The sequence below is a fragment of the Strigops habroptila genome, chromosome 1 (genome assembly GCF_004027225.2).
Source record: "Strigops habroptila isolate Jane chromosome 1, bStrHab1.2.pri, whole genome shotgun sequence".
NCBI lineage: Eukaryota > Metazoa > Chordata > Aves > Psittaciformes > Psittacidae > Strigops > Strigops habroptila.
Window position 1 is genome coordinate 62,425,989 of NC_044277.2, and position 22,436 is coordinate 62,448,424.

At 42.2% G+C, this 22,436-nt stretch overlaps 3 protein-coding genes across 11 annotated transcripts in view; 1 reads left to right on the forward strand and 2 right to left on the reverse strand.

The window, feature by feature from the left end:
• The window catches only part of LOC115604515, a 28,324-nt gene extending 27,498 nt beyond the window's left edge, over positions 1–826 (forward strand). The window contains exon 17 of the mRNA XM_030477733.2: positions 109–826. Within this exon, the coding sequence (XP_030333593.1) occupies positions 109–164 (56 nt within the window). The 3' untranslated portion in view covers positions 165–826. The remainder of the gene's footprint in view (positions 1–108) is intronic.
• Positions 827–3,836: 3,010 nt separating this feature from the next.
• Positions 3,837–14,129, reverse strand: PDCD6 (programmed cell death 6). 3 transcript variants are annotated; one of them, XM_030498037.1, is made up of 6 exons: positions 13,958–14,129; positions 11,351–11,412; positions 7,952–7,996; positions 6,794–6,952; positions 5,787–5,896; positions 3,837–4,391 (listed from the first exon to the last, which is right to left on the reverse strand). In XM_030498037.1, exons 1-6 carry the CDS (start codon positions 14,041–14,043, stop codon positions 4,293–4,295), a joined length of 561 nt encoding a protein of 186 aa, XP_030353897.1. In that variant the 5' UTR covers positions 14,044–14,129; the 3' UTR covers positions 3,837–4,292. The 3 variants fall into 3 exon arrangements, with proteins under 3 accessions (XP_030353897.1, XP_030353907.1, XP_030353915.1); XM_030498047.1 differs by having other exon boundaries at positions 6,800–6,952; positions 13,958–14,103; XM_030498055.1 differs by lacking the exon at positions 13,958–14,129 and adding an exon at positions 10,744–10,841 and having other exon boundaries at positions 11,351–11,388.
• Positions 14,130–15,189: 1,060 nt separating this feature from the next.
• The window catches only part of EXOC3 (exocyst complex component 3), a 29,784-nt gene continuing 22,537 nt past the window's right edge, over positions 15,190–22,436 (reverse strand). For 6 of the 7 annotated variants that reach the window (XM_030473623.1, XM_030473279.1, XM_030473453.1 and 3 more), the window contains 4 exons: positions 21,621–21,743; positions 18,148–18,309; positions 16,580–16,707; positions 15,190–16,133 (listed from right to left, as the gene is read on the reverse strand). In XM_030473623.1, coding sequence (XP_030329483.1) covers positions 15,962–16,133; positions 16,580–16,707; positions 18,148–18,309; positions 21,621–21,743 — 585 coding nt within the window. In that variant the 3' untranslated portion in view covers positions 15,190–15,961. The remainder of the gene's footprint in view (positions 16,134–16,579; positions 16,708–18,147; positions 18,310–21,620; positions 21,744–22,436) is intronic. The other variant, XM_030473773.1, reaches the window with a different exon arrangement.

Below are 22,436 nucleotides of genomic sequence, written 5' to 3' on the forward strand. Positions count from 1 at the left end.
GGGTAGCCTGGTGATAGTAAACCTTTCATTTTAACATTCTCTCTGCTGTGTTATGTGAAGTAACATGAAACAGAAGTAACTTTAAACATTTTTATCTCCCCTTTCTAGAACTAAATATTCAGACATTAGTCAATGTGCTAGTAGAAACTAGAGGAAAAGATTAAGGAGCAACAGGAGCTGAACTGGAAACAGATGAACAGATTCAAGAATCTCCATCTCTTGGCTTTCAGGGAAGAGACTGCATTTAATTCTGTGTTTGTCTGGTTTTGGAAGGGGGAAGGGAGGTAGGGTTTAATTTTTTAACATGTGAAATATGCTGGAACACGAACTTGCACATGATGGAGGTGAGCATACTATTTTGTTTAGGCTTTTTTAATGTATTTGTTATATCTTAGTATATTACAGAAAAAAGCTTCTGTTATTTTTGGAAGATGTGTTAAAGTTATTCTGTTAGCAAGAAGCTAATAATCCTTTTAACACCCTTCCCAACTCGGAAAAGAAGAAAGGTTGGTTTACTTTTATGTTACCTACTTAGGAAGGATATTCATTCAGTGTTGCAACTGTTGCAGGAAAATACAGGTTTACTTTTCTTCCCACAAATGTAAGGCCAGTTCAGTTCATTCGAGGCTTTATAATTAGCACAGTTTTACAAATTGAGACATTGCATTTCCGTTTAAGACAAGAAAAGGAGAATGTCACAGCAAAGGTATTCTCTGTCTTAATGTGATGCTGTATGAGGAAAAGGTAATTGGTTCCAGGGGATTGGTATGTCATGGGGCGATTACTTGCATTCATTTTTGCAGAATAAAGAGAGACGTATAAAATAGATGCAGATTTTTGTTGTCAGAATGAAGTGGTTACGAATCAACTTAAAAACTCGTTTGATGGATTGATCCATACTAAAATAAATATTCTTCATTTTTCTACTGGCAAAAGCATACTAAGAAATAGTAGATCCTACAAGGCAATCAGGTAAGATAATGTCGGAAAAAATAATCAAAATGACAGACTAAGTGAGAAATACCAGTTCATGATGCTTGTAAGTGGTCCATACTTAGGTTTTCTTTTCCCCACACTGCTGAGCCACATGCTCATAAACGCCTGGCTTTAGACATCTGCTTTGTATCATCAAATCCAGCTTACATGGAGCTAAAGAAGTGAGACAGTTTAGTCCCCAGTGTCCATTTTCCTTCTCACTGCTGTGTTGTGGACTATCTTTTTTCTTCTCACCCCGACCTGAAGTATTTCTCTGTGCATTAAATACTTGTGCTAAGCCAGGGTTAGTCTTCATTGAGCTGTCATAATCTCTTTTCGCGTTCACTCTTCCAACTTTTTGGATCTTGTTGTGTAAATTTGAACAAAAAGGCAACACCAAGGCAATTTATTACAGAGCGTATAAACTTGATTCCCTGAAATTCTCCTGAGGATGTTTTGCTCGTGCATTAGAAAAGATCCATTTTGCTTTTTCATCCCTGTTCACTTCTTCCTTTTCTCCTTCTCATACTTAGTGGAGGGTTTAGGTAGTTTCTAATGGCTTATGCTCAGGAGTTATGCCATACACCTTTATCCATTGAATTACATAGGCCTTCTTGCTTAAAGGGAGAAAATACTGTTTTCTACCAGAAGGTGCCTGCCAGAGATTTGATTTAAAACTCCATGGAACTGATCAGTTATTATCTACATTTAAAAATTGTCAGCAATTATTTACACAAATGTTACTACCAGTTTGTTGTTGTTGTGGGTGGTTTGTGGGGTTTTTGTTTGTTTGTTTTTCCATAGAAAGTGTAGTGCAACTGAAATTCTGAAACTGTAGAAGATGTGTTGGTAGAAAATGTTTCTGCTACGACTCTGTCAATTGAGGTTAAGACCTTTTCATCGGAGGTTGTCGTAGAGAGCTCTTTTTTCACATTTCTCATTCCCTTGGGGATTTTACTTTCATAATTCTATATCCCAGTGGCATACAGCAGCTGGATGATCCTGCCCAAATTAGATGCTCTTCCCACCTACACATTCACAGAATCACAGAATGGTTTGGGTCGGAAGGGACATTGAAGCTTACCTAGTTCCAACTCCCCTGCCACAGGCAGGGACACCTTCCACTAGAGTAGGTTGCTCCAAGCCTCGTCCAACCTGGCCTTGAACACTGCCAGGGATGGGGCAGCCACAGCTTCTCTGGGCAACTTGTGCCAGTGTCTCACCACTCTCACAGGGAAGAATTGCTTTCTAATGTCTAATCTAAATCTCCCCTCTTGTCAGCTTAAAGCCATTCTCCCTTGTCTTGTCACTACCTGCCCTTGGAAAAAGTCTCCAGCTTTTTTGTAGCCCCCTTTAGGTACTGGAAGACTGCTATAAGGTCTCTCCTGAGCCTTCTCCAGACTGAACAAGCCCACCTCTCAGCCTGTTAGGGTGAATGTAGGATCCAAAGGGATGGATTTCCTAGTGGGAAGGGAACAAGGAAGCCTTTCTGAATGGGCCATTTAATGGAGAAGCTCTTTTAAGCCCCAGACTTTGGGGCTGCTCTTCCATTTTTTTTCTGAAGAGAATATATATAGTGATCCTCTCCACCTTCTGGGGAGGGGAGGTTTGAGCAGGAACTGTTGCAAGTCTCTCCCTTATCACCTTAAAGGTAAGTAACCTTCACGGTCTGCCCAGGGCTGTTGGATGAGGCAACAGTGAACAACTCAGACAACAGTTGGTGTGCGTATGCTTGGGAGAGCATTGGTCTGTCCCCAGGTATTTCACATCAGAAATTGTTCAGAAGATATTGCTGAACTGTCACTCAGGGTCTGTTTGACTATCACTTGTCAACTAGTAGCAGCTTCTCTCCACGACATCTCTGGCATCTCCAGATGCCAGATAACTGCATGGTCGCCACTTGGCTGTCTTCACCCTGACACCAGGCACTGCACTCTGGCTGAGACACTTAGGAATAACACTGTTAACACTGATGTTTTTTTAGGTAGGATGTCTTTCTGTGTGTGGACCCAACCCCTCTCTGCATCATCTCTTGGAGTATCTGCCTGGTATCACTGACAGCATCAGTTTATGTATAGGCACGTATCAATGACAGCTCACCTGCCTGTGAGCTGTCACATAACTAACTGTGAAATTCGAAACAAAAGGGGTGCATGGGGGCTGCTGCATACAGTGAGCTGGGGACAGGAAGGTCTTAAGTAAGTATTGCTAGTTTAAGAAAGAGTCTTTCTTTGGATAAAAGCTGAAAGCCATGCCCTGTAAACATCCCCGAGTGAGCAGTTACAGGTAAGTAATACTGCTGCTTGAGGGGTTTTAAGTTCTTTGGATAGTACTGGCATAAGATTTTCTTTGAGCAGTCAAAGAGAACTTAGTTTCTCTTTGCTGCTTTGAATTTACTGCAGGAGATGGTGGCAGGAGTCAGTCATTGCTTCTTTTGCTTGTTTTACCACTGTGTCCCTTGCCAGCTGTAAATGGTGAGACAGAGGGTGAGCTGATGGCAATATCTGACAGTCAGTTCAAGGCCACTTCAAAGAAGTGCTTCAGCACAAGGTGGCAGGCTGGTGCTGTTAAATAAGCCCCCTAAGCAGAGGGAACTACACATCTGGAGGAGTTAGATATGGTTTATTTTTGCAGGGAACTCACTGAGGATGACACAGTATTGGACATGGATGTGAAGAAGTTGTATTTGAAGTTGTCTTGAGTATACTCTGAGAGGAGGCAGCAGCTAGAAAATAAATAAGGCAAGGAAAAAAGGCCCTTGCTGTTCCATGGGAGGGACCCCTGAGCCACAGAAAACTAGCATAGAGAAATAAACCCACCACCCCTTAAAAAACCCCCATACAAAAGTGAAGTAGACTATAAAAGTTGATCTCATATCTTTACTTAATTTTTAAGTTCTGTATTAAAAATTAATACATTAAACTCTTATAAAAGTAAGGCACATGCAAAACATATTGTGCAACTTCTGACTTTCAACTCCCTTCTAAACTAACAAGCATTATTGTAGTTTGGCGTTTCTAAAGAGTCATGTTTCCCCATGCAGGATATGTGAAAGAAGGTTACGTAAGTCTGACATTGCACCACGTAAATCTAGAGTCTGTGCTTTCTGTAGGACAGCAAGCAGAGATGGTCATATCATACAGGAATACAAAATAAAAACTCAAGTACAGATTCTGGTGATGGCCAACATACATACATACAAAATTTAAGAAGGTGAAGTTATATCCATTATAGTACATCAATAATCCTATTCAGTACGTGATGATTTGGCAGCTCCAGTCTGTGTAACACCAGTGTGCAGTTCCCGGTTAGCAGTGTCATACGATGCTGAAGACCATAGAAAGATATTGCTCATAGGACACCTGAATCCAGCCATCTTGGTCAGTGTCATATCGGCGGAACACATCCGTCAGCCTCTGAAAAGGAGGGAAAGAACGTACGTCTTTGTACAGCAGGACAAGCACTCCCCTTGCCGTTTGGGTAGCACTTTGTGTCTATCCCCTCTGTAGGCACTTGACAGTATCATGCAGCAGATCAGATTCCAAAACTGCCCTGTGATGCAGTACGTACCTATCTGGGCACTTTATATAGACCAGACAACTTCTTGTAACTGGCTTTGAGGTGAGGGAGAAACAACGCACAATTCTCATGAAGCATTTGAGAACCACCTGGAGGCCAATCTAACAAGTGCCTTCTGCATTTCTTATACATGCTCTATGTGTCATTAGTGTCCAGGCTGTCTCTGTATAGCCCCCGACAGAGATGCCAGGCAGTACGGACAGTGGCCAAACCAACCACCAGCATGGCTTCACTAACACCAGTTGCCTGACACCCTATTTCAAAGCCCTCTTTACCAGAGTTTAAGTTTAGAACTAAATATAATTGGCTTATGTTACAAATGAATATAAGGGCAACTGATGTTCCCACAGACTTATAGACATAAAGCTAAAAGGAGAAGAACAAAACACCTGTGCAGAAATAATGGACATACTAATTCTACAGGGCCTTGCTTTGTCTTCATGTTGCGTATGGGAAGGTATCTTAAGCCAGTGTTGCAAAGCTGGCCAGTGTAACAAGAGCAACCTTTTTCCTATCCTACAAAAACTGGGCTTGCTACAGTTTCTCAGCTTTCCCCCAAAGTCTTTTCAGGAGAGTCAGATGCACGTAAGAGAAACCTTTAGCAATGAGGTGAGGAATCATCCAGTGACTGATTTCCAAACAAGAGAATACACCTGTGTTCTCTCTCTCTCACACACACACACCCCCACCCACCCATACTTTCTGTTACTGAAAGGTTTTTTGTTTGAAATGTCTTTTACTACCGTTGCCCCTGAAGGAACAGCAGTGACAAAAGACTGAATAATGCAGCTGCTCGGTCAGATTCCTTTTAGTCAGACCCTTAAGCAGAGATACAAAAACCCTCACAATTCAGACAGTGAGAATTATTGGCAGCACAGGACATGGCACACTCCAGTTTTAATACACTAAAGATCCAGAGGAACTGTGTGTGTTCAACTAATGGAAACAGTAATAAGTGTTTTCCTTTTAGGCCACTGATACGATTTTACAGTTCCCCCCATTGTATCAAATTTAATTGTGATGCTAATGGATAACTAGTGAAGGCCAGTAAATGACTGTTTCTAGCACCTCTCGTATACTTTCTTCAAATGGTTTGCTATAAGTAAAAGCAAGTTCTAGATCCAATAATATAATTAAAGCGAGAACCAGCAAAGCTTAAGAAAAGATAGGTCTGTTTTTTGGTTTGATTTTGGTTTTTTTCAACTGACATAAACATACATCACCTTTCTTACCTGTAAAACAACACAGCACTGAATAAAGTCATCAAAAGCAACTTGTCCTCTTCCTTGTCTGTCGAACTTCCGAATAAGGATATCATAGAATTGATCAGACAGTCGATAACCTTGGAAAAAGAGAAAGGCTTTAGAAGGCTTCAATCACCACAGTCCTTCTAGAACTAGTGTGTAGCAGGCCTGCCTGACAAAACCAGGAACCTCTAAGGAGCTACAAGAGAGAGTATTTTTTTCTGACTGTGTTAAACTGACAGAACCTGTGCTTAGTAACAGCTGCACACAGAGTCACCGTAAACATACTTACTGATTGAAGTGACAAGTCAGTTGAGAGAATGATTTAGGGGCTGCAGCTCAACTTCTTGTAAGTGAAGCCTACCATAGCAGGGACAGCTGGCTTCGTTTTAACCATAAAATCATAGAACCAAGTAGGTTGGAAAAGACCTTTAAGAACATCAAGTCCAACCATTACCCCAGCACTGCCAGGTCCACCACTAAACCATGTCACTGAGGGCCTCATCTACACAGTTTTGAACACTTCCAGGGACGGTGATTCCACCACTTCCCTGGGCAGCCTGTTCCAATGCCTGAGCACCCCTCTGTGAAGACATTTTTCCTAATATCCAAGCTAAACTTCCCCTGGCGCAAGCTTGAGGCTGTTACCTCTTGCTCGGAGAAGCAGCAAGCTGCATCGTGTACTGAGTAACTTCATTTGCCTGAAGTATTTGGCAATGCTCTTGGAGCAGCTATAGAGGAGACAGAAACTGAATGTGTCGGTACACATGTGGAATGTTTTCTGTTTTGTTTTTTTTCCATTAAAGGAAATAGCTTAAAACCAGAAAGTGCTCGTGCCACAGACATCTTTAAACAGTACCTTATAGCTAAAAAGATAACTGCGTTTCCCCTGCCTCGTTCTGAGTCACATTTGTCAGAGCAGTACAGCCCTAACAATAAGGAGCTTGTTTGATGCCATAACCCAACCATAAAAACTGTAATTGCAAATGAATTACCAAAACCTGTTAGTGCTTGCTTTAGCTCATTTTTGTCAATCATTCCAGAATTGTCTCTGTCATACGTTCGAAAGACATTCTGCCAGTCTGTGATGTACTTCCAGACTCCTGTGAATTCATTGAAGTTCACACCACCTTTGTTTTCTCTGTCGAACATGCCTGAAATAAGAAACACACATAAACCAGTAAGCGTGCTGCTCCTCAGCAAGACCTGCTAGTATTTGAAGGCAGCAGCAAGAGCGCTGTGTGGAATGTGCTGAAGAAAGTAAATTGCTAAAATACAAGTGGTATTTTGGGGAGTTCTGCCAAAATGAGCAAGTGGGCACCCACTGAAGGAAGAAAAGATACAGCGAGATAAAAAAGGACTAGAACCAATCACAGCATGTTTTATTTTTCCTGGGGTTTCATTCCCACTTTGAAAATATTTAGGGCTTGATTGACCATCCAGTGACAAAAAGGGCAGGGGGTGGCTTGTTCTTTTCTAAGACACATGAACAAGCCGCAGCCAGCTGCCTGCCAGGAGTGCTGGGATAGTCATCTGTGTTTGACTCACTGACACTGTCGTCTCTATATGTGATCACGTATAAATGCTTTTGCATGTCACACAGTGGTGGAACTCGGACTGCTGCTGAACACTTACTAAAAACAAAGCAAAACATTCAGTCCTTGGATTTATGAACTGTATGACAGGAAAGATTTCTTGTGCTTGAATTTTTATCCTTCTGTCCTACCACCATCATCTTCCACACTACTGGCAATTATTTTAGGGCACTAAAGAATTCAAACATTGTAAAGCTTCTGTTTGGTCTTTTTGGAGCAAAACAGAATTAAAATGTGAGACAGGAAAAACTAGTTACAGAGACAAGCTATATAATATCCTGTTAGAATATTTAAGCTGTCAATTTCCCTATGCGTGAATTGCATTTACTATCTATTCAGTTGTACAGTACCATTTTCTCAGGCTACTTCCACAAGTGCACGTGTGTGTACGCAAAAAGCATTCCAGTTTTATTCCAAAGGGAAAATACTTAACTTACTACGGCTGGGCTGTCTGGAGAAAAAACCAACAAACCAGTGCAGCAATTGATAGCATTCTCAGTGTTCTGAAACATCACAGAACAGTGTTTTGACTCTTTCACGTCACTCAAGTACACTCACCAAGAATTGACCTAACTGTTGCTGGATTAAATGGAGTCCAAGTGCCTGAAACAGAAAGAATCACTTTAGTGCCTCAATAGTAGCTAACATCCAAAAAAAAAAACGCAACCAACCAACCAACCAACCAAGAAAAATCAGATAGATAAGAACTTAAAAACCAGTGAATTCAGAGCTAGATGACATGGAGCTAGCATATTATATACATAATAAGGCTGCTTTGAAGTAATTATGTTCTTGACCATTCAGAGGTGACCAATGCTTTACAGATACTACACAGGAAGTAACATTTTTCAGGCTGCACCAAACCCCCCCCAAAACCTCAAGAAGAACTAAGAAGGATTTTTTTCATCCCAGGCAGTCAGGAGGTACTGGATAAAAGGCAAGATCGAAACTGAAGCCCCACTTTTTCTACTGATGGGAGCAGAAGAGCTTTCAAGTTACAATTCAGACAAGGTCTCATACCTATTCCTAAGTAAAACCTCATCTGCTTATTCCCCGTTTTACAGATGGATCACCCCAGGACATTAGTTTCTGACAGAAGTGAAAAGAAAAGGTTCCTAACATGGCACGACCACACAGTGCAATTTGAAGTTAAGTTTAGTATAAATCCCACCTCCATTGCTAAATGAATGAGGCGTTAGTTCAAGTTAGTATTTTCAGACCAAGAAATGTTGCTGCTTGAAAGGGCCTTTGTACGTCTCTGAATATTTAGAGGCTAGTCACTTAGGGATAGTTTTCCCTTGGTTGGGAGCATTAAGCTTTAAATTCAGAGAAATCCTGTGTCTTGTCTAGAATTTCACCATCGATTCCCTAGAGCCTGTGAAGGATCCAGGAAGACCAAGGAGCATATATTAAATTAACTGTGGTTGAGTGTGGGGACCACAAAGGAAGCAGAAGACCAGGGGTACTGCAGAGCCATATGCAGCAATGCAGTTAGCTGACTGCAACTACCTAACAGCAAGGCTGTGCTGGCACTAAGCAGGCTTTGTGAGTGTGTGGCTGCTTTGCTGCATTGCTTTCCTGCAGAGGTGGCATAAGTAGTGTTCATGGCAGCACTGAGTTTCTCTCATAGAAGGGAAATGGTATCAGTATAAGTGCACACATACAGCAAGGGGAAACCCCCTATGTTGTAAGCAGGTCATAGGACTATTTGCACATAAACAGAAACATGAGCAGAGAAAGAGTGAAAATGGCTCTGAAAACGCTTAAGCAGTATTTTAGATAGAGAACATCAGTACCTTGAGTTGTATGTCTCCTGACAAAAACAAAAAATAATGGAATTATTAATAGGGTGCCAGCATTTAACTCTGAACAGAAGAGAGGAAAAACTGAAAACAGAGTTTGAAAGTTAACCTGTTTCGTGGTTCATTTTTTGAAAGACTCATGTAGATACCATAGAGTGAAATCAGAGCAACTCCAGTGCTGAAGAACTGTACTGATTCCAGCCTGTTCCAATAACCAGTGAAAGACTGTTCCCTCCCCTGACTCTGCTGTTAACTTTACGTGGCAGTGCAGAGGAAAACAAGGAAGCCCAGGATTGTGTTGTGCAAACGACTATACGAAGTGATAATCTCCCTCAGAGGTAAGTATACTGTTACTTGAATAAACTTGACATGTCTAGTGGGAGGTGTGAAACTAGTGGGAGGGTTGGAACTAGATGATCTTAAGGTCCTTTCCAACCCAAACCATTCTGTGAGTCCATGTTGAAAAGCCAAATGTCAAAACCACACTGAACTTCAAAATTTTAATGAGCACTATGCAGGCTTTTAGAAGTGCTTCAGAAATAAACACATAACACACTTTTAGCCCATGTTAGATTGCAGGACAGCTACACACAACATCCACTGGAGGAGGTATTTTGAAAAGAATATAGTGACTGGTTAGTGACTTTGGTGTACAAGATCTAGCATCGCTCAGAAGGAAGGAAGCTTACAGTTCTGCACATATTTTGTCTAACAGTGAATTCACTTGGTGGGGATTCTTCATAACTGCAAAGCACTGAAACTGCTAATCTACACTGTAAATAAGGAAAGAAAAGAGCTCAGATAGTCATCACTGCCTATTAGCCTTACATTCAATCAGGTGAAAGGATATTTAAAATACATGAAGTTTAAAACGGTAGGTAAAGCCAGGTTCCCACAGGTATGAACAGCACTGTGATCTTAAATGAAAACAGTGACTTCATCAGTTTAATTTAGCCTTTGCTGGAGTTTTTACTCAAACCAGTATTTTAGTTATGGATCAGGTCTGGCAGCTATAATATATTGCTCTTCATTTACCAGATAAATTATTACACAAATATTCTAGTACAAGACCAGCATTTTACTAAATGGAGCCAGACAGATTTATTTCTGGTCAGGTGGTTACTGGCAAAAAGGAGCCTTTCAGCCTGCGTGCACTGCAGCTCACAACGTCACTTTAAACCCTTCTCAGTCACAAAGCACAGGAAGGATGAAGGAATTAAACCTTGGGAGAAGGGAACTTGATATGGACTCAAAGGTGCACAAACAGTTGGCACTTTTTTCAGGTTTCTAAGTGGAAAAAACCCAACCCACAAAGTCCAACCCAACGCACCCTAAGTCACCAGAGGAAAGTTAAAACAGGCAACTGGAAATTCTTTCCGCTTTTTGTTTTGCTTCCATGAGTTATTTGACCAAACCCTCGTTACCCTTTAAAGGAACTGCCACAGTACAGGTAAGTTTTAATACTAGATCTAGAGTGCATCTTTCTGCTTTGTTAGGGAAAAAACCCAAACATGCCTCATCTGGGAAAAAAAAAGAATTAACCATTACCATCTCCAATTCCTGCACCGTACTGTTTGAAAAGATTTTAAGTGCAGTAAAAAGGCTGGCTGTGAACAGCTGATCTTTGTCCAGGTTAAACACTGATCCTGCTTAAAAAAACAAAGGTTCAGTAGTGATGAGGGAGGAATCTATAAATGACTGTTTATGCTTTCTAGGAAGCAGAGCTGGAAAAAAAGAGGTGTGCACGCCTTCATTCCTCAGCATATAAATCAGTAATGTTTACAGTAGGTACCCAGTTTATAATGCTTTGTTACTAACAACATACACCAAACCCAGAAAACTTCCCTTGAAATAAAAACAAAAAACAAAACAGAAACAATGAGAAAACCCCAATAAAATAAGATCAGGAGGATTGTCCATTTTTTTCCTCCCCTTTAAGCTTTTGCTGTAGGTTAAATAGTTAAATATTATAGTATAATATTTATTATAGTTCAATAGTATAGTAACAATATTACATAAAGTTAGATAGTATTAATCAGCGGTGGGAACACCCCTCACCTTCCCCAACCAAATACTTATGGCATAAAGTAACCAGACTTACATGAAATTTACCATGAAGTTTACAATGAACCTCACTGCTCACTTACAGACTCACCGTTAGACAATGCCTGCTGAAGTTCATTGTCAGATATTATTCCACTCCTGTCTTTATCAACCCTGGAAACAAAAGAAAAATATTGGTAAGCTTTAAAAGGCTGAAATGAACAGGTTCCACTCACAGGAGATTTCAACATTCTGGTTCTTACTCACCAGATAAATTAATCTTTTCCAGAAAAGTCACTAATGGCACTGTACTTGGTAAACCATTCGCTGTTTAACTGCAAGTTAAAAGCTTCATTCAGACTGATGAGACATTCTGGAACGTGCTAAGTAAGTATCTTTCTTTATTTTTAAGAGAACTGCAGAGCACACCATGCTGGTTAACTCCACAAACTGCCTAATGTCACTTAGCTGCCTGGCTCCCAGATTGGAGCCCCAGGTTTGGCACCCAGTTTCTCTCAGTAAGATGTTGGCAATGGAGAGAAAGCCACTAATGTAACCAGTGCAAAGTACTTAAAGAATCAATTGCAGGGCCTCAACTCCTTTCGAAGGGGTTCAAAAAGTGAAAAAGCACAGGCAGGTGCCAGGTCCCATTGAGTTACCTCAGTCTATTGCCTTCGAGAATGGAGTTCTATCCCAAAATTCATAAACCTCATAATTTCTGCCCAAATAAAGCAGGATCGTGCCTTCTTCAGAAGATCTGAAAACGGTGGGGACTTCCCTCCATTTTATGCAAGGACCATCTCTTGACACTGACAGTTTTAACTTCCCCTCAGTTACTGCCATTCCAAAGCAGAGTCCTGCTCAGCTGATCCCTCTGCTGAAGCTGCTTTTTAACTTTGGTCCTTGTTGCCCTTCTCTAAACCCTTTAGTTCACTCTGTGAGATTCCTTCCTCATCTCAAAATGGCATACAACTTTCAAACTGCAAGCAGAAGTTGCATCTATGCAATACACAAAAAGGTATTCCCCTTTTTTTATTCTCTATTTCTTTTCTAGATAATCCAAAATTTTTTTTACCATTTGAACTGCTACTAAGTGCTAAGCTGGTATTTTCATAAAAATGTACTGTGACCCACTTATCTTGCTCCTAAGGCGTAGAGCACACTGATTTTATATACAAAATGATGCAAAGTTAAAGCGGCTCTTCCTCATGGGCATCAGGTATCTGCTCTGGGTTTTAACTGGCCAGTGTACAGCCATCGTGATCTGGCTGTGACAGGGTGGTGTGATCCAGTCATACACAGGACCGTAAGGACAAGTCGTTCAGGGCTGCTAACTTGAAGCCTTCACAGCCCTCACTTACTGCAGGCACCAGCATGACCGATTCAGCCAAAGCAAACTTCATCTGGCCACTCACCCTCTTTTCCCCAAGTTGCTCCTGAACATACTGAATAAAGATCCCAAAATGGCTCCATCCATCAGCGTGGCACATGACCACACACACTTCTTTTTAGCTAGTCGTTTATCCATGCAAGAACCCACCGTTTCATTCCACATATACTGGATTTCTTTAAAGGCCTTTGATACTTTCATACGTTGAGAGTCTCTTTGGAAACTATTTTATTAATTGCACCAGTTCTAGACATCGTATCCATACTCAATCCCTACCAAACACAGTACAGGACTTAGCAGTCTGCCAGAAAGGAATACTTTCAACAAAAGCCATGCAACTCTCCTGACTAGCTGCATGTTTAATGGTTTCTACTGGTTTGCCTGGTGCAGAAGTCAGACTGTGGAGGTTTCTTTCTGGACCCTTTAAAAAACAGCACCATGCATGCTTCCTCCACGTTCCCAGATGGTTTTAGGGAAGGCTGGGTAGGTAAGCAGCGACATTCCTGAGTCATTCCTGAGTAACTAAGCAAATAGCCAGTTTTAGCAACATATTACTGTTTGTCTGCTCCTTAACCTCTTCTTGCTGTCACTTGAGTCAAGATACATCCTCTGACACAGCTCCCATAAAAATGGATCCAATGTAGGAACCTCCCCATTTTCCTTGACATGGCACAATTGTGAAGAACTCCTTTAGCTTCTTTACTGCCACAGTCTTGGCAGCACATATCTTAACACAGGCCTGCTAGCTCCACTGCAGGTTCCTACTCCAGATGTATTCCAGAGAATATCTGTTAGTAGTTTTGAGGTTTTCCATTTAGCATTTATCAGATTCCTTTTCACAAGCCTTCCTGTCCTGCTGCATGGATCCTCCAGGCTTTACAACCCTTCCCAGGTTCTCAGGTCAAAAATCACTTCAGCGAGTTCAAGGTTACACCTTCTCATCTCCACTAACCCCCTTCCCTTGCTCTAATATACAGCCATACTTACTCCTCCTCAAGCCCTTCTTACCGCACCCCCTCAGCTCCCTCCTACAGGGATACACCCGCGACGTTAACCCGCCCCACAAGGCCCCGAGGAGGCCAAACCCCGCCGGGGATGCCCAGCGCCGGTGACAGGATTCCCGTTCCAGCTCCCCGTTTCCGGGCACCTCCCAACGCCCCGTCTCCCTCGGTATCGCCTCAGGCAGCGGCGGGCCCGGGAACGACGAGGGTGGCGGCGGCCGCCTCAGCGCAGCGGGAAAGGGGTGCCATGGTCCGCTGGGGGCAGCCCCCCTGAGCCCCCTCCCCGCCGCCGTTCGGAAGGCACCCCGCGGGGTCTCGGCGGCCTCACCTCTGGAAGACGTTCCACAGGAAGGAGGGGTCGGGCAGCGCGGCGCCGGCGCCGCCGTTGGGTCTGTGGTGGTAGCCCGCCGCCATGGCCGCGCCGCCGCCGCCGCCCGGCAGCTCCCGCCTCCCGCCCCGCGCTTCCGGCTCGGGCCGCGTGACGCGGCGCCGCCGATGACGTTGGGAGCCGGGCGGGCGCACGGGCCCCGCCCCGGGGAATCCCGAGGGGAGCCGTTGCCATGGCGACGGCGGCGGGGCGGGGCGGAGCCCGGCTGGCCTGCTGAGCGCCCCGGTGGTGGCTGTCCCTGTTCTCCCGCCGGGAATGAGCCTCCGGGCAGCGGGGCAGCCCCTCGGGACGCCTGACGGAGGGCGGGAAGCGGCCGCAGGGGCTGCGCCCGCAGGGTAATGGCGCTGCCCCGCAAGCCCGCGCCGCCGTGAAGGGTTCTGCGAGAGGCAGAGCCGCCCCGGTGCCCGGCCCCTGGCAGGCGGGGGGGAACTGAGGGCGCCCCGCTCAGGGAAGGGGGATGTGAGGGAGGGGAAATCGTGTAAGTTTGACACCCAAGAGATAAGATACAGGGTTACTGCTGCAGAGGAAGGAGGGGGTATAGAGAGAAACAAAGCCCCCATGAACCGTTTCCCTTAGACAAACTGAAGATGAAAATGCACATACGACAAGAGGATGGGAAAGTACAAGCCCAACCAGTCAGTACCACCTCAATAATTTTTAACTGAGGGCTGAACCCAACCCTCAAAAACCCAGCCTCACTCCCCTCAACCTACCTGCAATTTCTAGGAACAGAGTAAAGTCAAGTCCCACAGGACATGGAGCGTCTCCAGCCCTTGCTAAAACTCCTCGGGTGGCCATACTGAACTGTCCTCATCCTCTGGGACACGCTACCCCTGCCAGTGAAAAAACCCACAGTCCAAACGGCTGACCTGGCATGGAAGGAGATAGCGAGAGGCCCCGAATGACACAAGGTCTGGGTGTTCACAGGCCAAACAAGTTATATACACAGACTCCAGAACATTAATTTCTAATTAATGTAGGCTCATGTCTTCCCTGTACTTATCTCTGGCACCCCTGTTCAGGTATAACAGATAATGCCTTCTCTATGCCCTTCAGCAAGTCACTTTAAATCCACAATTTTCTAATAATATTTTATGATTAGAACAGATAATACTGAAAACAGCTTTAAGCATTGATCTAAAAATACTGTGGAAATAAAACAGAGTATCTTGTGCTTTCAGAAAACTATTAAATCCAACATTTATTCACACTTCAAACAAAACAAGATTTAACCTACTGTAAATGTGTAACGATGCAAAGAATACATAGCTGAGGGTAGCAATGGTTTAGCATTTTATTGAACTGGTGGAGCTTTATGTGCTGTTTTTAGTGAATCAATGAAAAAAAATTGTACCTTGTGTGTTTATTTATTCATTCACTCTATAATCAAATTGCACGGCAGCAATTTCATTCAGTCCCCTAAGTCAGGAAACTGATTTCATAATTAAGTTTTCTGCAATAAACTATTTTACACCAAAGTAAGTACATACACAAAGTATAATGTGAAAGTGGATTGAGGACATTAATACTTGCTCTATGCAGTGCCATATAAAGACAGTTCTAAACGAGACTGCTTAGGTATTGTAGGAGATGTATGTTAGCACATCCAACATGAATATATTGTTGCTTTTTGTATAAATATCTTTATATGGCATTGCAGGACACCGTGCAAACATATTCCACAAGAGAAACATTGGCTGACAGCAAAAATGGCTGTAACAAATAGGTCAGTGAAAAGACCCCCGCCATTAGAAGCTTCATTCTTCAAACATGACCTTTACATTCATCTTATTTCCCCACATCCAAGTCTTTAGAAAGAAACATGCTTAGCAAGTATCAGTGTATATTGAACTTTACTCAAAATAGCACTGCCAAATTTGCCCTCAAATGTTTCAAACCTGTTGATCCCAGATGAGCAATGACACACAGACACCAAGTTGTCAGTTACTTAAGAAGTTTTGGCACAGTCAGAGTAGGAACTGTAATTTCTTTAAAGATTGGCACATAGTTTGGATTCGGTTGGCTCGGACCTTGATCCAAAGTTTCAATGATAGTCTGCTTCATATCTCTGCTGGCATCGCCTCTCACTGTCAGCAAAGCTGCAATATGGTCATCCCTGCCAAAGGAAAATGGTAAAACTGGCGTTAGCGGGAAACTACACAAGGAATATCTTTGTCAGGAGTATCACATAGTTGGCAATCCTTTCTTTCTGTTTCAGCATGTACTTCAATTCTTCAACAGATCTCCAGTCACTCAGAACTCGCTTCTCCAGCTCAATATAAAAGCACTGTTTTGGCCTCTCTTGGGACTCTAAATCATATTTTATCCTTCCAAAACTCAGAATGGAAGTATTTTCATTATTCCCTTACTGTACCACTGAGTGCTTAAATATGTGTACCTCCTAGTCCAGCTCATATACACTTCATATTAGCATCATTTTTCAGAAGAAAGTGGCTACATTATAAAACCTGAAAAAAATATGAACACATCGTCTCACCCAAAACTACAAAAACTACGATGCAGAAACTCCTGTCTTTTAACTTTGAGGGCAAAGAAAATTACCTGATATCTGGGTATTTACTGACTAAAGTTGAAACTTCCAAATAGAGCAATGAAGGATCAGTTAGCTTGATAACCTCTGCAATGGCTTCAATGATGCCACAGAGTCCTTCAGTGTCCTCTCCAGAGCCCTGCAAGAGAAGAAGTAAAAAAAAACAACATAGTAATTCCTCAACCAAAATCCCTCATATCTATGGAACTAGACAATCTATATGGCCCCTTCCAACCCTAACCCTTCTATGATTTTATAAACAATCCTCTATAACCAGTATTTTGCTCAACAATGCTCTTGAATTCCCCAAAGAGCTGAATTTTCAGATGCTAAGAAAACAAAATATTTGGGAATTGTCGCAGTAAGTCTCTTCCCTCTTCCCCTGTTCTTCTTCAGCCAGAGACCTACCCTCAGAGTATCAGTAATGAAAGTCATGTCTTACAAACAAGATGTTGTATTTATCCACATGGTGATGCATTCTAGTCTTGAACTTTTGCTAATATGCCAGCACAAACTTTAGGAACAACTGATGGGGAAGCCAGATCTCTTCAGAAACATTACATAAAAACTGGCCCTGCATCTGCTTCCTTCTAGTCATCTGGCCACCGAGGCAGCTTTCAACAACTTACCAACTAAACTGTAACATCGATTTAATCTCTGAACTCTTTAATCTCTTCATTCCAGGTCACCTGGTCCTGCCAATCTGCAGGTATTGCTCATTTCATTTATCCTGTAACCTCTTCTATCAATGTCTTAATCTGAAACAGGTCTTGCACAAAATCCCACATAACGAAGGACTCTGATGCAGGAGTTGCCCTAAAATCTTCCACAGTGAGCAGAGCTGAACGCTGACTTTCCGCACCCTCCCAGTTTTCCAGGCTTTATCTTCCTCTGCATTCTTTTTGCATTCTGTCATATGTTGTCCCTAGTTGCTTCCCAGCAGAGTCCTGCTCCTTTACACAGTTGAAAAAAACGTTCAATATTCATTTTAGGCCTATCTTGTACATTGTTTCTCAAACACCTTTTTTTGGTCTTTTCTATTTCTACTGCACTTTAAATGTCATGTTGATTGTAAATAAATACACTGCATACTACTTAGGTAAAAAGTAACCGCATCTCTTTGATGCAGCACTGCCCTTTCTTCCAGCCAGGAAAAGTAAAGCCTTACTTTATTTATTTACTTTATTTCATTTAATTATTTAATTTTATTAACTAATAACTGCTTTTTTCTTTCACTGGCTACTATGAATTCAAGGTATGGGTTGGAACTAGATGATCTTAAGGTCCTTTCCAACCCTTACTATTCTATGATTCTCCTCATCTCTGGGGCCACTCAAATATTCCGCTGCAGAGAGCTTTATAAGCACAAAGTAGTAGAAACTGGTGCTCAGGAGCTTTAGCAACAGGCCTGCATGTGTTCAGAAACACTGTCTGTGCTCTCAGCTGCCATGCTTGATATTTACAAGCTCCTCAATGTTTTGGAGACATAGAGATCTAACTCCAGCCATTCTCCCCAGGCAGTAAACATGTGTGCTTCATTCTAAGTCACCAGGTTAACAGCACTGCCCAAAACACTTACAGCCGCAAGCTTCTTAAACAGAAATCGGAACTGTTCTGCTTCTCTGATCATTCTTTCCGCACCTTCTTTTCTCTCTTCTGCATTCTTAAAAGATATACGTTTTAACATGATTGCTCTGATGTATTCCACAACCACTCTCCGATGAGCCTCGATAGTCATTGTCTGAAAGAAAAGTTGGTGGATTATGCCACTGACACTTGCAGATGTCACCATTATTTTTAGTTTTTGAGCAATTATCAGGCTTTGAAATGTGTATTTGCACTTCATCACCAGGACACAGCTTTTGCTAATATTACATATTTTGAGTGGCTCTAGAGTTTCACAATGCTAACAGAAATGACAATCTGTCCTTCCCTAATGAGGGGGATGTGCCAATCCTCCTCATTAAAAAAAAAAAAAAAAAAAGAAACAGCAAACCCAAGATATCTCTAATGATGTCTGCTTTATTTTTGAGGAGCACTTCTATCTAGGGGAACAAACATGAAATAATTTGGATGATCTTTAGAAGAGACCCGTCCCTGGCCTTGCAGCCTTGCTCTTTCTATCTCTGTCAAGGAATGACCAGCCACCAGAGAGCCAGCCTTCTGCTGGAGAACTCCAGTATATTGCAAAAAGCACCGCAAATCTTGCCTACGTTATCTGGGTCAAATCTGGCAAGAAGCCCTGAGAGCCAGCAGCAATCACTTCCTCAGATATTCCTGGACTGATTTGCTGTTCTGCACTTGCCTTTTCATAAAGAATAGCTCCTGGTGACTAAGTGAAGCATCTGGTACTGGTGCAAGAGTAATGGTGAGGTTCGGAAATAAAGAACAAAAAAAACCCACAAAACCTTTACATGTTTTTTTCAGCCATAAGGTAAGGAAGAGTATTTAAATCCCACAAGTCCTCAGGTATTTTCCCCCCCCCCAACCATGGTGGCAAAGTTACTTACAATTAAGAAAAAGCCTGTGGAACAGGCAGTCACAAACTTTTAACCATATTTTATTAGCATATATCAAGCTTTAGTTTCAACCAACATGTTCCTCAGTCAAAATTCTGGAGAAAGGCTTCAGGAAAGAGAGAAAATAAAGGAAAAAAACCCCCAAAAAACCAAGGGAAAACAACAGATTGGAAAGTACTGGAAGTCACAGCCCTCATCTAGGACATGGAAAATATGATTGCAAGTCCTCCTCTCAAGACTGTGCAGAAATACCAGAGTTCACTGGTTGTTCAGGGATGGCTTCTCTGCATTGGTGGAATTGATGCCAATTACACAGAGGAAAATTAACTGCACAGAATAGACTGTGGGAGACTGACATGTACATGTACACGTACACATGTTCATGTATACCCCATGCCACAGAATCACAGAATGGTTTGGGTTGGAAAGGACCTTAAGATCATCTAGTTCCAAACCCCCTGCCATGGGCAGGGACACCTCGCACTAGAAAAGCGAAGAAGAACAGGTCTACTACAGCTGAGAAAAAGAACACTCAAGAAGAGCCACGGTGCAGTGACAGGGCATTCACTTTGCACGCAAGGAAAATGGCAAAGCAGAATGACTGTAACATCCAGATCTCCCTCATTCCAGAACAGTGCCCTTCCCTTTAGACTATAGTCTTTTTGCAGGTGCTTTGTTTGTGTGGCTGTTAAAAATTGGATTTTCAAAACGGGGTTAACCAAGAATATTTTAAAACCAGAAAAAAGCCCGCCACAAACCAGGGTAACAAAAGCATGTCCCATTCAGTGCTAGAACCTAGGGTGTCTTGTCTGGGAGATTTTTTTGTGCTGGGAGACAGCGGAATAGCAGGTATGATGGATGCCAAGAAATGTGCTTGCCATCTTCCTCTCCATATGGTGGCAATAAATGCTACATGAAAAAAAACATGTGACTGCAGAGATTGATATTAACACTTGAAGAAACTCATGCCAAGCTCTACTACCTCACAGTAACAAACCAAATCTGGAAAAGAAAGCTGTTCCTGGGATGCAGACTAATTCTGGGAGTGACCTAACTTTCTGTATGTACTTTTTCTGGACTGAAAATGTCTATTATTCACTTACATAATAAGGCCTCTACAATCTGCAAATACTGAAGGTTAAGAGGTCATGAGAAGAACTTTAAAACAGTCCTCTCTATCTCTTTAAGAGTTAAGAAAGAGTAAACATAGGGTTTTGAGACTGTCTTTGAAGCATTTCTACTTAGTAAGGACTTGTTCAAAGACCTCACCTAAATCCTGATCTTGCTAGCTTCAAATATTTCCTACATCTTAGGGAATCATTTAAGACATGCTACCTTAACTACACAAAACTCACTTTAAGTCAATAAAAGATAAAATCAAGTACAATTATACTAAAGATTAAAGGATAACAGAGAAATGCAGATATCCTTTGATGGATCACGGGGAAAAAAAAAGACAAAAATGACTTAACCTAGCACACTATGCTGCTGTATCAGCATGTTAAACATGTTCTGCATTTGTGCAACTTTATGGCAGCAGTCTACTGCACATATTAAAACAGAATTACAGAATGTGCTTTTCTAAAAAGAAAAAAATTACAGGCCAGAAAAACTGGTGTCAAAGGCCTAATTTTATCTGACTACAAACTTCTGAGGAGAGATAGAAGAGTACAAGCTGGTAACAACACAATCTAGTAACACGCAAAGAAGCATGGCCAGCAGGTCAAGGCAAGTGATTCTGCCGCTCTGCTCTGCCCTGGTGAGACCCCACCTGGAGTACTGTGTCCAGCTCTGGGGCTCCCAACACAAGAGGGACATGGTCGTGTTGGGAGTTTGTCCAGAGGAGGGCCACAAAAATGATCAGAGAGCTGGAGCACTGATCCTATGGGGAAAGGATGAGAGAGTTGGGTTGTTCAGCCTGGAGAAGGCTCTGAGGAGAGCTTACTGCAGCCCTTCAGTTCTTAAAAGGGGCTTCTAAGAAAGATGTGGAAAGACTTTTCAGCAGGGCATGCTGTGACAGGACAAGGGGTAATGATTTTAAACCAAAAGAGGAGAGATTTCAGGATGGATGCGAGGAGAAAGTTCTTTATAATGAAGGTGGTAAAACACTGGTACAGGTTGCCCAGAGAGGCGGTGGATGCACCATCCCCGGAGACATTCAAGGCCAGCCTGGATGTGGTTCTGTGCAACCTGATCTAGTTGAAGATGTCCCTGCTCATAGCAGGGGAGGTTGGACTAGATGGGCTTTGAAGGTCCCTTCCAACACAAAGTATTCTATGATTCATGACATTATATTTTCTGGATTAAATCCTGCAACTCAGATCTGTCTTTGACAATATGATGTGGCTGTGAAAAAAAGAAGGACGAGCGAGAAATACTAGATTCAGACTTCTGCAATACGATTATGAACATGCTTTTCATTTCCAGTGATGAATCAATCCAATTGCTGTATTCCAATTCTGAATTCCATTCAGTGTTCACTAATTCCAAACCAACATGATACTCAGAGTATCACAGAATATTTTGCACTTACCTTTTTATAAGGCTTCTTTATTTTTGAAAAGTCATTGAAATAATCCTCTACAGTGACACAGATAGTCCCCACTGCATTACACCCCATCAACCACTTCTTCGTCATCAGCTCATTGAGATGTGGCTGAAAAGGCAGCAAAGAATTGATCAGAACACGTTTCTCACACTTTCATCACATCACTGCAGTTACAAAAAAGGAGACATTTTAAGTGTCATACATTTCCAAATTACACTCCTTCAATAGGAAAAAGCAATATAGAAAAATTATGTGATCAGTTGTCAGAACGACAGTTGCCACAGAGAGCTACCCTGACATACACACTGTGTGCGTGTAAACCAGCTGCACTAACCTGAGTATTTGTGTCATTACTTCTCTAAAATCCTTTATGTTCTCTATTTAAATGTCTATGCTAAATAAAAGTATAAGGATAAAACTTGTGTGAGAGCTGATGATTCCAATTTTATACATGAGGTGCTTTAAAACTCCTGTGATAACACAACTTCACGCTTGATTTCTTGAACTGTTACTGGCTACTCAGTTGTTCCCCTTTGATGGCCCCACAAACTCCCTGTGCCTATACCAAACCTGGTGGCCTGTATCTTTTACTACTTTACCAGAACTCCACAACGCATAATTCCAGTATTCTCTACATCCACATACCCATCTTGCTTTGCTCTCCCCAGAGGAAAAATTATTTATGTATTAGAGCACAGTACTTTATAATAATGACGAAGTTTGAGGTTAATGAATTGCAAAGAATGGTCATTAAAAGTAGATGGAGTGTCTTCTCGTAACTAGTGAGCACAGCTAATGAGA

Excerpts from the sequence above, each read along its gene's own strand:
- PDCD6 (XM_030498037.1), bottom strand. The coding sequence starts at position 14,043 with ATGGCGGCGGGCTACCACCACAGACCCAACGGCGGCGCCGGCGCCGCG. Across the intron at positions 5,897-6,793 it reads GCAAGCACTAACAGGTTTTG|GTTATCGACTGTCTGATCAA; the intron begins GTAATTCATTTG and ends TCTTTTTCCAAG. Across the intron at positions 4,392-5,786 it reads AGTGCTGTGTTGTTTTACAG|AGGCTGACGGATGTGTTCCG; the intron begins GTAAGAAAGGTG and ends CCTCCTTTTCAG.